Source organism: Eulemur rufifrons, chromosome 14, assembly GCF_041146395.1.
Source record: "Eulemur rufifrons isolate Redbay chromosome 14, OSU_ERuf_1, whole genome shotgun sequence".
Taxonomy (NCBI): domain Eukaryota; kingdom Metazoa; phylum Chordata; class Mammalia; order Primates; family Lemuridae; genus Eulemur; species Eulemur rufifrons.
In genome coordinates, this window is record NC_090996.1 from 12,966,407 (window position 1) to 12,979,454 (window position 13,048).

The 13,048-nt window shown below is 36.4% G+C and overlaps 1 protein-coding gene across 1 annotated transcript; it reads left to right on the forward strand.

The window, feature by feature from the left end:
• The first annotated feature begins 8,205 nt into the window (after nt 1-8,205).
• On the forward strand, nt 8,206-10,146 carry LOC138394621 (zinc finger protein 268-like). Its single transcript, XM_069486782.1, has one exon. The coding sequence runs from the start codon at nt 8,206-8,208 to the stop codon at nt 10,144-10,146; it is 1,941 nt and encodes a 646-aa protein (XP_069342883.1).
• Nucleotides 10,147-13,048: the final 2,902 nt, after the last annotated feature.

The window sequence follows — 13,048 nt, forward strand, 5'->3', positions numbered from 1 at the left end:
GAGAGGCTCACTCTAGACCTGCATGTGTGGGGTAGACCCAAAGCAACATAGCAAAGGCTTTGAGAACTAAGTAGCAACAAAAAACCATTGCCCACACCCCAGACTACCACCCAAATGACTCCTGTTCAGGTCAGACCCAATACAGGATGGCACAGTCTTTGAAAAATGAACTGATAACGGAACTGGTGCCCATTAAAGGGAAGACAGAACATGTGATCTGAACCTAACTGGGTTGATTGCTTCCTGAAACACCACTACCACAGTCATTCTCCAGAGGACCTAGAATTTCACAATGTAATATTCAAATTTTCCAGAATTACTTAAAATACTAAGGGCCAAGAAAATCTGACCAGTTTTCAAGGGAACAAGCAATCAAGATGATCCAGTTGTTTGAGTTGTAAGACAAGGACTTTAAAACAGCTATTATAACTATGTTCCATGATATAAAGATAAACACTATTGAAGCGAATACAAAGATAGATATCAGAAATAAAAACTATCAAACTATTTAAAAAATCTAGAAACTTTAGACCTGAAAACTATAATACCTCAAGTGAAAAATTTGCTGGATATGGTCAATAACAGAGTGGAGATGACAGAAGAGTGAGTGAGTGAATGTGGATATAGATGAACAGAAATTACTCAGTCTGAAGAAGAGAGAGAAAAAAGATAGAAAAAACAGTAACAGAATTCAAGGACTTGTGAGATGATACCAAAAGGTCTCATATGCAAGTCATTGGAATTCTGGAGAAGGGTGTATTCATTTTCTAGGGCTGCCATAACAAAGACTGGGGACTTCAACAACAGAAATTTATTTTCTCCATTTCTGGGGGGTGGACCAAATCCAAGATCAAGGTGTGGGCAGGGTTGGTTTCTCCCGAGACCTCTCTCCTCAACTTGTAGGTGGTCATTTTCTTTTTATCTTCAGTGGTCTTATCTCTATGCTTGTCTATGTCTTAATCTCCTCTTCTTGTAAGGACACTAGTCATATTGGATTAGGGCCCACCCTAGTGACCTCATTTAACCTTAATTACTTCATCAAAAACCCTATATCGGCCGGGCGCGGTGGCTCACGCCTGTAATCCTAGCACTCTGGGAGGCCGAGGCGGGTGGATCGCTCAAGGTCAGGAGTTCGAGACCAGCCTGAGCAAGAGCGAGACCCCCATCTCTACTAAAAATAGAAAGAAATTAGCTGGACAACTAAAAATCTATAGAAAAAATTAGCCGGGCATGGTGGCACATGCCTGTAGTCCCAGCTACTGGGGAGGCTGAGGCAGGAGGATCGCTTCAGCCCAGGAGTTTGAGGTTGCTGTGAGCTAGGCTGACACCACGGCACTCACTCTAGCCAGGGCAACAAAGCGACACTCTGTCTCAAAAAAAAAAAACAAAAACAAAAACAAAAAAAACCCCCTATATCCAAATATAGTCACCTTCTGAGGTCCTGGGGGTTAGAACTTCAACATATGAATTTTGTGGGACATATCCATCCCATAACAGAGGGAAAATAGAGCATAGTGCAAAAAAAATTGAAACAATAATGGTCAAAAACTTTTTTAACATTTGATGAAAGACATTTACAGATTCAAGATGCTTGTTCTTGAATAACAAACAAGATAAATGTAATAAAAAACACACCTAGGTACTTCATATTTAAAATACTGAAACTGAAGATAAATGAAGCACCTTGAAAGCAGCCAGAGAAAAATGATACATTACGTTCAGGGGAAGATGATTTGAAATGGCTATAAATTCTCATCAGAGACATGGAGACAGATGACAAGTGGAATAACATCTTTAATGTGCTGAAAGAAAAGATTTACCCACCCAGAATTCTGTATCCAATGACATATTCTTCAAGAATGATGGAAATGAAGGAGAACTAAGAAAAATCATCAGCAGACTTGCTTTAAAAGAAATCCTAAAGTTATTTTTAGACTGAAGGAAATTGATACTGGAGGGAAACTTGAAACTTCAGAAATGAAGGAAAAGCAATAGTGATGATTAATATCTGGGTAAATATAAATGACTATTTTATTCTCTTAAGTTCTTTAAAGTATTTATGACTGTTGAAAATAAAAATGATATCACTGTCCAGTAAGATTATAAACGTATGTAGATGTAATACATATGACAGCTGCTACAAAGTGAGGAGGGTAAAGGGGTCTATCTGGTTGTAAGACATTTACATTTTATGTGAAGTGGTAAAACATTAATGTTAATTAGACTGTGAGTGGCTAGGTATATATATTGTAGTCCCTAGATCAGCCATTAAAAATACAAAGAAATATAGTCCAAAAGCCAATAGATAAATTAAAATGGAATGCTAAAAAAATCTTCAGTAAATTCAAAGGAGGCAAGAGCTAAGAATGGTTTATACATTTTTAAAGGGTTGTGAAAAAAAGATGTGACAGAGACTGTATATTGCTCATGTAACTTAAAATATTTATAGAAATATTACTTTATGTCCTTTACAGAAAATTTGCTGACCTCTGATCAATACTATTTTTTATGAACATGAATGCCAAAATCACAAATGGAATATTAGCACATACAATCCACAGCACGTTAAAAGTGTGCCATATTAAAACATTAAGGGCCGGGCGCGGTGGCTCACGCCTGTAATCCTAGCACTCTGGGAGGCCGAGGTGGGCGGATCGTTTGAGCTCAGGAGTTCAAGACCAGCCTGAGCAAGAGCGAGACCCCATCTCTACTAAAAATAGAAAGAAATTATATGGACAGCTAAAAATATATATAGAAAAAATTAGCTGGGCATGGTGGTGCATGCCTGTAGTCCCAGCTACTCGGGAGGCTGAGACAGGAGGATCGTTCAAGCTCAGGAGTTTGAGGTTGCTGTGAGCTAGGCTGATGCCACGGCACTCACTCTAGCCTGGGCAACAGAGTGAGACTCTGTCTCAAAAAAAAAAAAAAAAAAAACCATTAAGGAAGAAGATTTTTCTCTGTGGATACTCAAAAGGCATAAAACAGTAAAATAGGAGTAGATGAAAAAAGGTCTTCCAACCCCATTTATGCATAAGAAGGAAATTCTAGATATATTACGAGTCAGTCATCATAATAAGGGTGTCCACTATTATTACCATTATTTAAAATTTTGAGTGAATTAGAAAATATAATTAGGGCTGGGCATGGAGGCTCGTGTGTGTAATCCTAGCACTCTGGGAGGCCGAGGCAGGAGGATCACTTGAGCTCAAGAGTTTGAGACCAGCCTGAGCAAGAGCGGGACCCCATCTCTACAAAAAATAGAAAAATTAGCCAGGCATGGTGGTGCATACCTGTAGTCCCAGCTACTTAGGAGGTTGAGGCAGGAGAATTTCTTGAGCCTAGGAGTTTGAAGTTGCAGTGAGCTATGATCATGCCACTGCACTCTAACTGGACAAGACAGCAAGACCCTGTTTCAATTAAAAAAAAAGGGAGGGAGGAAGGAAGAAAGGAAAGAAAGAAAATGTAATAATTGTGAAATAAATTATTTGTATTACAGTTGGAAAGGAAGAGATAAAATCATTATTGGCAGACAATGTGATTGTGTATCTGGCCAACCCAGTTGGAAAACAACCAGTTGAAAGATAAGAAAGGTGAATTGATCTCACTTAAAATAGTAACAAAAATTTAAAAAATAACTAGGAACAAATGTATTATATATATGTGTAGAATTTTGAAACAAGATGGTATCATATTCCTAGATAGGAAGCGACTAAAGGATAGTACGACTCAGCAACTAAAGATATCAGTTCTCTTAAGTGAATCTGTACACATGCCAATAACACATCTCAAGTAAAGTTGCCTAGAATATCCTGAAGGATGCATAGGAAACTGATATCACTTCTTGCTTCTGAGAAGGGAACTGGGTGGCTGTTAAACATCAGCCAGGGGGAGATTTTTCACTGTACTTTTTTTGTATCTTTAGAAATTTGAGCCTTGGGAATATATTATTCAAAAAAGTATTTTAAAAAATTAAAGGAAGCGATATTACATGTGTTACATGGCACTGAGAGATTAAGATGAAGACTAAGAAATGTTGAATTTGGTGTTGTGATCTTAACAACAAAAGTTTTTGGAGAATGGCATGGTAAAACATGACAAGTGGAGGTTCAAACAAGAATGGGGATTTCTGCTTCCAGCAGGATGGTAAGCTAGATACTCAGAAGGGCCTTGTCAATATGATAGTATTAGAACCCAGATAAATTATAACAAGAAGCTTAATACATTTCTGGGTTTTCTAAAACAAGGGAAATCTTGTCCAAGAGACAAAACCAAATAAAAATCTAATAATGAGCTGAAACTAGAGAAGGGTTCATTTGGCAGAACACAGACATAAAATTGAGGTTGTCCAGAAGGCAAATGCTGATTTTCACTACTTTAGGGACAAGCCGATGGGAAAGTGTAAGCTGAGACTTTTACATTGAGTGAGGGCTCTGAAAATCTGGCTGAATGAATCCCTGGTTGTATTGTTAGTTTTTTCCTGGCTTCCAGGAGATAGGCAAAAAATCATCTTTCAAGGAAAGGATCTCCACTTTAGCCATCAGGATTCCCACAGATTAAGGGCTCCAAAAATAGAATCTCAAAACAAAAAATTAGCAAGCCCAAATGAACGAGTCATTTGTGAGAATCAATAGGACAATTAATTAAAACATGAAGGACTTCAGATTTTGTTTAGAGGAGTAAAGTTAAAAAAAAAACGCGCCTGTAATCCTAGCACTCTGGAGGCCGAGGCGGGTGGATTGCTCAAGGTCAGGAGTTCGAGACCAGCCTGAGCAAGAGTGAGACCCCCCGTCTCTATTAAAAAAAAAAAAAAAAAACCCAAAAGATTACAGAAGGCTAAGAAGAATTAGATTGTAGAGGGGCTTGCCCTCTTAAATGCCAATACTTGTTACACTGCTATAGTAATGAAGAGTGTGATATTGGTGTGAAAATAAATGGGATGGAAATAAGAGCCCAGAACCAGCTCCACATGTAAGTGGAAATCAGATATGTGAGAGAAATTGACAAAGGTGAGATTACTCAGTAAGCAGTGTTGATAAAATTAGTTACCCATATGGGGGAAAACATTTCTGCCTTTTACCATTATTCAGAAATCCATTGAAAAGTCAAAACTATAAAACTTTTAGAAAAAGGTGTAGTGGAATATGTTTAAAACTGTAATATCTGTGATCTTGGGGTAGGAAAAAATTTCCCAAACAGCACACAAGTAAAAACTATTTTTTACTTTTTGAACAGTGAAATACCATTTTATAGTCTCACATTTGGCAAAAAAAAAAAAAAAAAAAAAAATTAATTTACAATCCCAATTTGGATCATATGATCATTCTTTCTTCTGCAAAGAGTCCCTCAAGCCTATCTCTGTATAATATTTTCTCCAGTGCCTTGTCCATTCTTAAGATTTAAACTTTTTTTGCTTTACTTAATACTTCAAAAAATGCCACCTTCTCTATCTTGGTCTCATCTGCAGTCTACTCTCCATTTTACCCGAGGTGTTTTAGTCCTTCATTGTAAAAATGGCAAAAAAACAACTAACATCACCTCTTCCAACTTAGATATCCTCTCACATTTCTTACTTCTAACTAATTAATTTCCACCATATATCTTCTATATTGGACAACCATGAAAATCATCCATTTGTTATACTGATCTCTTATTTTTTATTTCCTTTTGAAAACTTTCATAAGTTTTTATTTTATTTTATTTTCCATTGATGTCACTCAAAACTGGAACCTTATTCTCTCATGACTTATTTGATTACTAATTCTAAGTATATATATTTAAACCTAAAATATGTTTTGTTCTGTTTTTTCATTAGCCTTATGTAAACATTGGGCTGCCCTCTATTAAGACACCTTTTCTTAAAATGAATGCCACACCAATCCATATTGATCCCTTTGTTGTTTCACAAAAGTCTTAAGTTCCATTTGATCTGGCTTCCTAAATATTACTTCTGTGTCTTCCCAACATCTGCTCCTCTTCTTCTTGAGATTTGGTTGTTCAGATCCTGTTAAGACTAGGGCTTTGGACTGTGCCTGGGATGTATTTGATGCTTGCAGTACTTATTTTTACACACAATTTATGTTTGAGCTAAAGTTTTCACTTGTGTTTTGAAGTGCTTCACAATTACTCTAGTCAACATTAATCTCTCCTTGGAATTCGCATTTCACTTGGTGGCTGAACTAAAAGAAACTCAGACTTAATCATATACTGTGACACCTGATGATTTTCCCCATCTAAAGGGTCTCCTTTTTACTCTTCTTTTCCTATGTAATATATAATTGATATGTTCATCTATTGTACTAATAGATACGTTTATTCAGAAAGTACTTCACAAGTACATATGTCTACTTCACATCCCTCTAGATTGTGATTCATAGGGTGTACAGATTGACGTGGGAGCATGACAGACCATACCCTGTATTTTGAATAAAAGTTTCCAAATAATTCAGATTCATACTGCTTGTTGAGGGCCACTAACTATATAGCTACTCAGAGGAGTTCAAAGGCAATTGGGGATACATTAGCACCTGCTAGGAGCATAGGTTGTTGTTGGGAGAGGTAAACAAAAGTGTATGATATATTTTGAAATTCTGTATTTATCAAGTCCTATTTAGATAAAATTAATACTTTTCAAAGTTGTGTTAATGCAAAGTGTACATAATGACTACATTCAGGTTTTTAAAGAAAATGTAGTTTAAGGGACATAATGTGGAAAAGTGTGTGTGTGTGTGTGTGTGTGTGTGTGAGAGAGAGAGAGAGAGCAAAATGGGGAGAGTTAGAGAGGGACATTTCCTGGAGGATATCTGAGTAGTTAGTAGAGCCAAAGCTGACTAGCAAGATAGCTGACCATAAGAATCTGTCAGACTTGTGACTTGTGTTTGGTAATGAATATTTTAGAAGATATTTATTTTTATAAAGTTATCTTGAGAAACTAATATACATCTTATTTTATCTGTTGGCATATAGATAGTAGGCTATATCTATATAGATCTATATCACCTTTATTATTACACATCTAAGCCTTCCTGTAATATTTCTTCTTAACATCCATATCTCTTAACATTCATTTTCACTCCATTTCCTGTTCATGGTTTCTGTTGGGCTCACCCCATTTTTGAGTTTCTCTGTAATGCTTTGCCCTCCATTCACTGTTCTTATTTAATTTCCCCTTCTCTTTTCAGTTTTGAGGGTTATATTTTTAATATTAGCAAATATATGTGTGTTCATTATTAATTCTCCTCTCCATTTTCTAATATAGCAGATGTTTTTTATTTTAAGTTTTTCTGAACCAAGGAGAACTATGTGCTTGAGATTTTATCCTAGGATCCTGGGCCTGAAAATAGAGGCAGTGATATAATAAATCTCACTTATATAAGAAATGTATTAAAAATTTTAAAGTACACTTAATTTTTCTCATTTCTAGAAGTCCAGAAGTTAAATGACCTGATAAACAGAAGCCAGAAAAACCAAGATAAACATTTGTGGGGCACTTCATTCCTCAGCAACAACACATTCATTAAGAAGAGAGAGAATGTTTTTGGAAAAGCACTGAATCTGGGCACAAACCAGGTTTCTTTGAGAAAAACACCCTCCCAGTCTGACTCATGTGGAATGAGTTTGAAATATGTTTCAGAATCAAGTATTAGTGATAAAAATTATGCAAGTAAGAACTCTGATGAAATTAATGTATGTGAGAAGTTGCCTTTTGATAATCAAGAAAAGATTCACATTGGAAAGAAACGTGATGAATATAACCAAGGTGGGAAATCCTCAAGTCTTAATGAGCACTTCATTGAGCAACAGGAAATCAAAACTTTGGGACCACCTTTGGAAGATAATGAATGTGGAAACACCTTCCCTGAGAAGGCAGCCATCATAACACATAAAATGTCTGAAACAGGAGAGATACCCTGTGATTCTAAGGAACATGGGGAAAATGTCAGTGCCACATCAACGCCCAGAGTTCATCAGGAACCTCACACAAGGAAGAATCACTCTGAAGTTAATGAATGTGAGAAGTTAATCCTCTTTAAACATCAGAAAGTTAACACAGGGCAGAAAACCCATGAATCTAGTGAAAATGAGAATTTCAGCAAGAAGTCACATCTCATACAACCTCATAGAATTCACATAGGAAAGAGAACCTTTGAATGTAGTCATTGCAAGAAATCTTTTTGCCAGGAGTCCCATCTCACTCAACATCATATGATGCACATAAGAGAGAAACAATGTGAAAGTAATAACTGTGTGAAAACCCTCCAGAAATCACAATTCACTGACTCTCGGAGAACTCACCCAAAAGAGAAACCCAATGAATGTGGTAAAACCCCTGTGAAGTCATCCCTCACTGATCACCAGGGAACACAGTCAGAAAAGAAGCTTTATGTATGTAATGAGTGTAAGAAACCTTTCCGTCATAGCTCAGCCCTACGAGTCCATCAGAGAATTCACACAGGAGAGAAACCCTATCAGTGTAATGAATGTGGGAAATCTTTCTATGCAAAATCAAACTTGAATCATCATCAAAGAACTCACACAGGGGAGAAACCATATGAATGTAAGGAATGTGGGAAATCTTTCTGTGTGAAATCTAACTTAACTAAACACCAAAAAACACATACTGGGGAGAAACCTTTCAAATGTAATGAATGTGGGAAGACTTTCTTCCAGAAGTCACAATTTGCTGACCATCAGAGAACACACACAGGGGAGAAACCTTATGGATGCAATGAATGTGGAAAATCTTTCTACTATAAGTCGGCCCTAAGTGTACATCAAGGGAAGCATATAGATGAGAAACCCTATAAATGTACTGAGTGTGGCAAATCCTTCTGTTATAAGTCAGCCCTAATTATACATCAGGTAACTCACACAGGTAAGAAACCCTATGATTGTAATGAATGTGGGAAAGCCTTTTGTGTGAAGTCAAATCTCACTAAACATCAGAAAATTCACACAGGGGAGAAACCCTATGACTGTAACGAGTGTGGCAAATCCTTCTCTATGAATTCAATCCTCATTGTACATCAGAGAACTCATACAGGGGAGAAACCCTATGGATGTAATGAATGTGAGAAGTCCTTCTACAAAAAGTCAGCCCTCACTAAACATAGGAGAACTCACACAGGGGAGAGGCCACATGAATGTAACGAATGTGGGAAGTCCTTCCATATGAAATCAACCTTAGTTGTACACCAGAGAACTCACACTGGAGAGAAACCTTATAAATGTAATGAATGTGAAAAGTCATTCTATGTGAAGTCATATCTTAATATACATCAGAGAAATCACACAGGAAAGAAACCCCATGTATGTAATGAATGTGGGAAAGCCTTTGCTATGAAGTCAAATCTCACTGATCATCAGAGAACACATTCACAAGAGAAACCCTATGAATGTAATGAATGTCAGAAAACCTTTCGCCATAAGTCAACCCTAACTGTACATCAGAGAACTCATACAGGGGAGAAACCCTATAAATGCAATGAATGTGGGAAATCCTTTTATATGAAGTCAGCCCTCAGTCAACATCAGAGAATCCATACAGGGGAGAAACCGTATGAATGTAAAGAATGTGGGAAAACCTTCTTCCAGAAGTCACACCTTACTAAACATCAGCGAACACACACAGGGGAGAAACCCTATGAGTGTAATGAATGTGGGAAAACTTTCTTCCAGAAGTCACATCTCATTGAACATCAGAGAACACACACTGGTGAGAAACCCCATGAGTGTAATAAGTGTGGCAAATCCTTTTGCTATAAGTCAGCCTTAACCATTCACCAGAGAACTCACACAGAAGAGAAGCCTTATAAATGTAATGAATGTGACAAATCTTTCTGCATGAAATCACACCTCACTGTGCATCAGAGAACTCACGCAGGGAAGAACCCTTTTGAATGTAATGAATGTGGGAAAACTTTTTATGTGAAGTCAAACCTCATCAATCATCAGAGAACCCACACAGGGGAGAAGCCCTATGAATGTAATAGATGTGGGAAATCCTTCTGTATGAAGTCAACCCTCACAGTACATCAACGAACACACACAGGGGAGAAACCCTATGAATGTAACGAATGTGGGAAAACCTTCTGCAAGAAGTCAACTCTTACTGGTCATCATACAATTCACACAAGAGTGATACCCTAAATTGTAACAAATGCGGAAAATCCTCCTGTGTGAAGTCAGATTTTACCACAGCAGGGAAAACTTCGGAAAAACTTTATGAATGTAATAATGTGAAAAACTCTTTTTGTGTAAATTTAGTCCTTCGTTAGCATCAGAAAACACACAAATGGTAGGGGCTGGAGGGCTCTCCATGAATGAAATGAAAATGGGAAAATTATGCCATCATACTTAATTTGAGAGAACTTCAATGGGGAGTGACCTCTGAGAACATCCTGTATAATAGTATCCACCAAAAAATCAAATACAGTACATGCTTCAGAGAAATCATAGGGAAAAAACAATGTGACAAAAGTATAAACGCATTTACAAAGTCACAGCTTACAGCACATCAGGTAATTGTTATTGGTGTGAAACTATGTAAATGTTTTATGTGTATGAATGCTTTCAAGAGAAAAAAAATCAAACATTATTATATAAGCAGAGAAGACCAAGGAGACATCTGTCAATTTAGGAGATAGAGATACTTTTTTTTCTAGAAATAATGTAATATAATTCATGTTTCAGTTGTGCTACCAAATTTTGAAAATACAAAAAATATATCTAATGTTAATGATATTCATTTTTGGACTATGAAGCCTTTTGAAAAACACAAGTTGCAGCAGCAAGCTGACAGCATTAGATACTTGAGTACCTGAGATAAGTAGGGGTTACATATGTTAGTAGGCAACATACATATGTTGTGTATATTTAATTTACATAGTGGAACTCAACATAGTTGTCAGTAGGAAATGTCTCCCCATAGCTTAAATACTGTTATGACAGGTTTCCCACACTAGATGCCACCAGTGTTTCTTTGTATTTTTATAGTACAATATACATTATAAGTGACATGCTTGACAAATTTGAAGTACATAAAATTAAGTTAGAAAAGATACAGAGAACTATATAGCTTGCTACCTTTTGTTTATGAATTAAGGGAAGTATGTGTGTGTGTATACATATACACACATATATATTTATAATGTGTGTATGTACATATATATGTGTGTATGTATATATGTAGCTTATTTTTGCAAATGAGGATAAACTACAAAATGGGAGGATAAACTATAAACTAGAAAATGAATACCTAGGAGACAGGAGTGAGTAGGGTAGTGGGCTCGAGGATGGAGGCAAGGCTTCTTTGTATATACTTTTTGATGAAGTTTTAACCTCTGAATAAATGAAATTGATTTACATATAAAAAAAGCGGATTCTGAAATTGAAAGCAGAGAGAAATCAGTCTAAGTTTATATCAAATTGGTAACTTAACCACATAGAAAAAGTCAGTCTTTCAAGAGACCTCTGAACACAGTATTTTCACTGTACATCCTTAGTGGGATGTTTCAGGACAAAAAGAACTGTAAAAAAAATGATAAATGTCACTCATTAATTTCCATGTTAGTAACATTGGTGTTATTTTGAATCTATTTTGTGTATAATATAGGTAAGCAAAAATAAATTGTTAAAGTTACCAGGAACCAAAATTTCCAGTTTAAGAGATGACCATAAAAAAATCAAAGTATTTATATAAAATTCCCCATAATGACAAATATGAATTGAAAATGTCACTCACTTAAAAAAAATTATATATATATTTCCTAGCTCTGTTCACTGAGAGGACCTAGAAGCAACGACACCCTGTAGTGATGAGCAAATTCAGTCCCTAACAATGCTTCTAAAGGAACCAGTACTCCTTGGAGAAATAGCTGGGTCTAGATCTGAGTCTTGGAAGTGTCCAAGGTGAGCCTGGGACCTCCTGGGTCAGAAACCAAGGAAGCATGCAAAGATTAATGGGAATGTGAGAAAGGACACAGAAGCTAGCTAGAAGAGGCTTCCACTGGCCAAATTTGAGGCACTTTGATGATCAAAAGGAATGACTGATTGACTGTAACATTTTGAATAAACAAAAACCCGAGTCCATAGTGATACAAAAAAGAGAAAGAGGCTAAAGTCATTTCTACCATTAAAAGTGACTCTTAAACAAACTCCTTACTCTTTAATTAGGGGGAAAGAATTAGGTTTTTATCTTGCCCTTTTAGTAGGAGCAGTTGTTCATCTCCATCATGGAAAGCTATTTTTTATAGAATAATGTCAGCTAATAAATGCAGAAGGAATGACAGAATTTGGAAACTTGCTTATTTGCAACCCCGAGTGCATCTAGGCAAAGATCATGAATGAATGCTAAAATCACTAGATGTGAGGGATATGGGATGCTTGTTAGTGCCAGAGTATCTCCTACAGATATCTTACTCATTGAAATTGGAAAAAAAGTACCTTAACAATGGAATGACTGCCCCACTTTAACCAACTGATTAAATGTAACAGTAATGGTAGCGACATGTGCCTTTTGAGGAAATGCAGTATGAAGTAGTTATGTCACATTGGCAGTATTGTTTTGCCAGAATGTTAAATCTGAATTTAAGCAAGTATTTAGACTTAACTTTTAGATTACAGGAAATACAGGAGACAGAGGAGCAACATCAGGAGAGAATTTAAATCGGGCAAATCCAGAATGTGGGACATTTATAAGATACCTGGCTTGGTCTCATCAAAAAGTCTATGTCATTTTTAAAAAGAAATGGTGGGGGGATTATGTTTTATTAAAGAGACATAATTAAATGCAGTGCATAGGCCTTAATCAAATTCAAAAGACATTAAGCCCAACAAGACATCTACATAGATACTTTGGAGGCAGTTAGAGGAATTTGAACATGGAATGGTATTAGATGACATTATGGAATTAGAGTTAATTTTCTTAGGTGTGGTAATTGTTATGTTAGTATCTATGTCTAAGACCCACATGCTGAATATATAGAGATGAACTGTCATGATGTCTGCAGCTTTGAAGTGGTTCAGGAAAAACATACATATATAGATGAAA

Excerpts from the sequence above, each read along its gene's own strand:
- LOC138394621 (XM_069486782.1), top strand. The coding sequence starts at position 8,206 with ATGCACATAAGAGAGAAACAATGTGAAAGTAATAACTGTGTGAAAACC.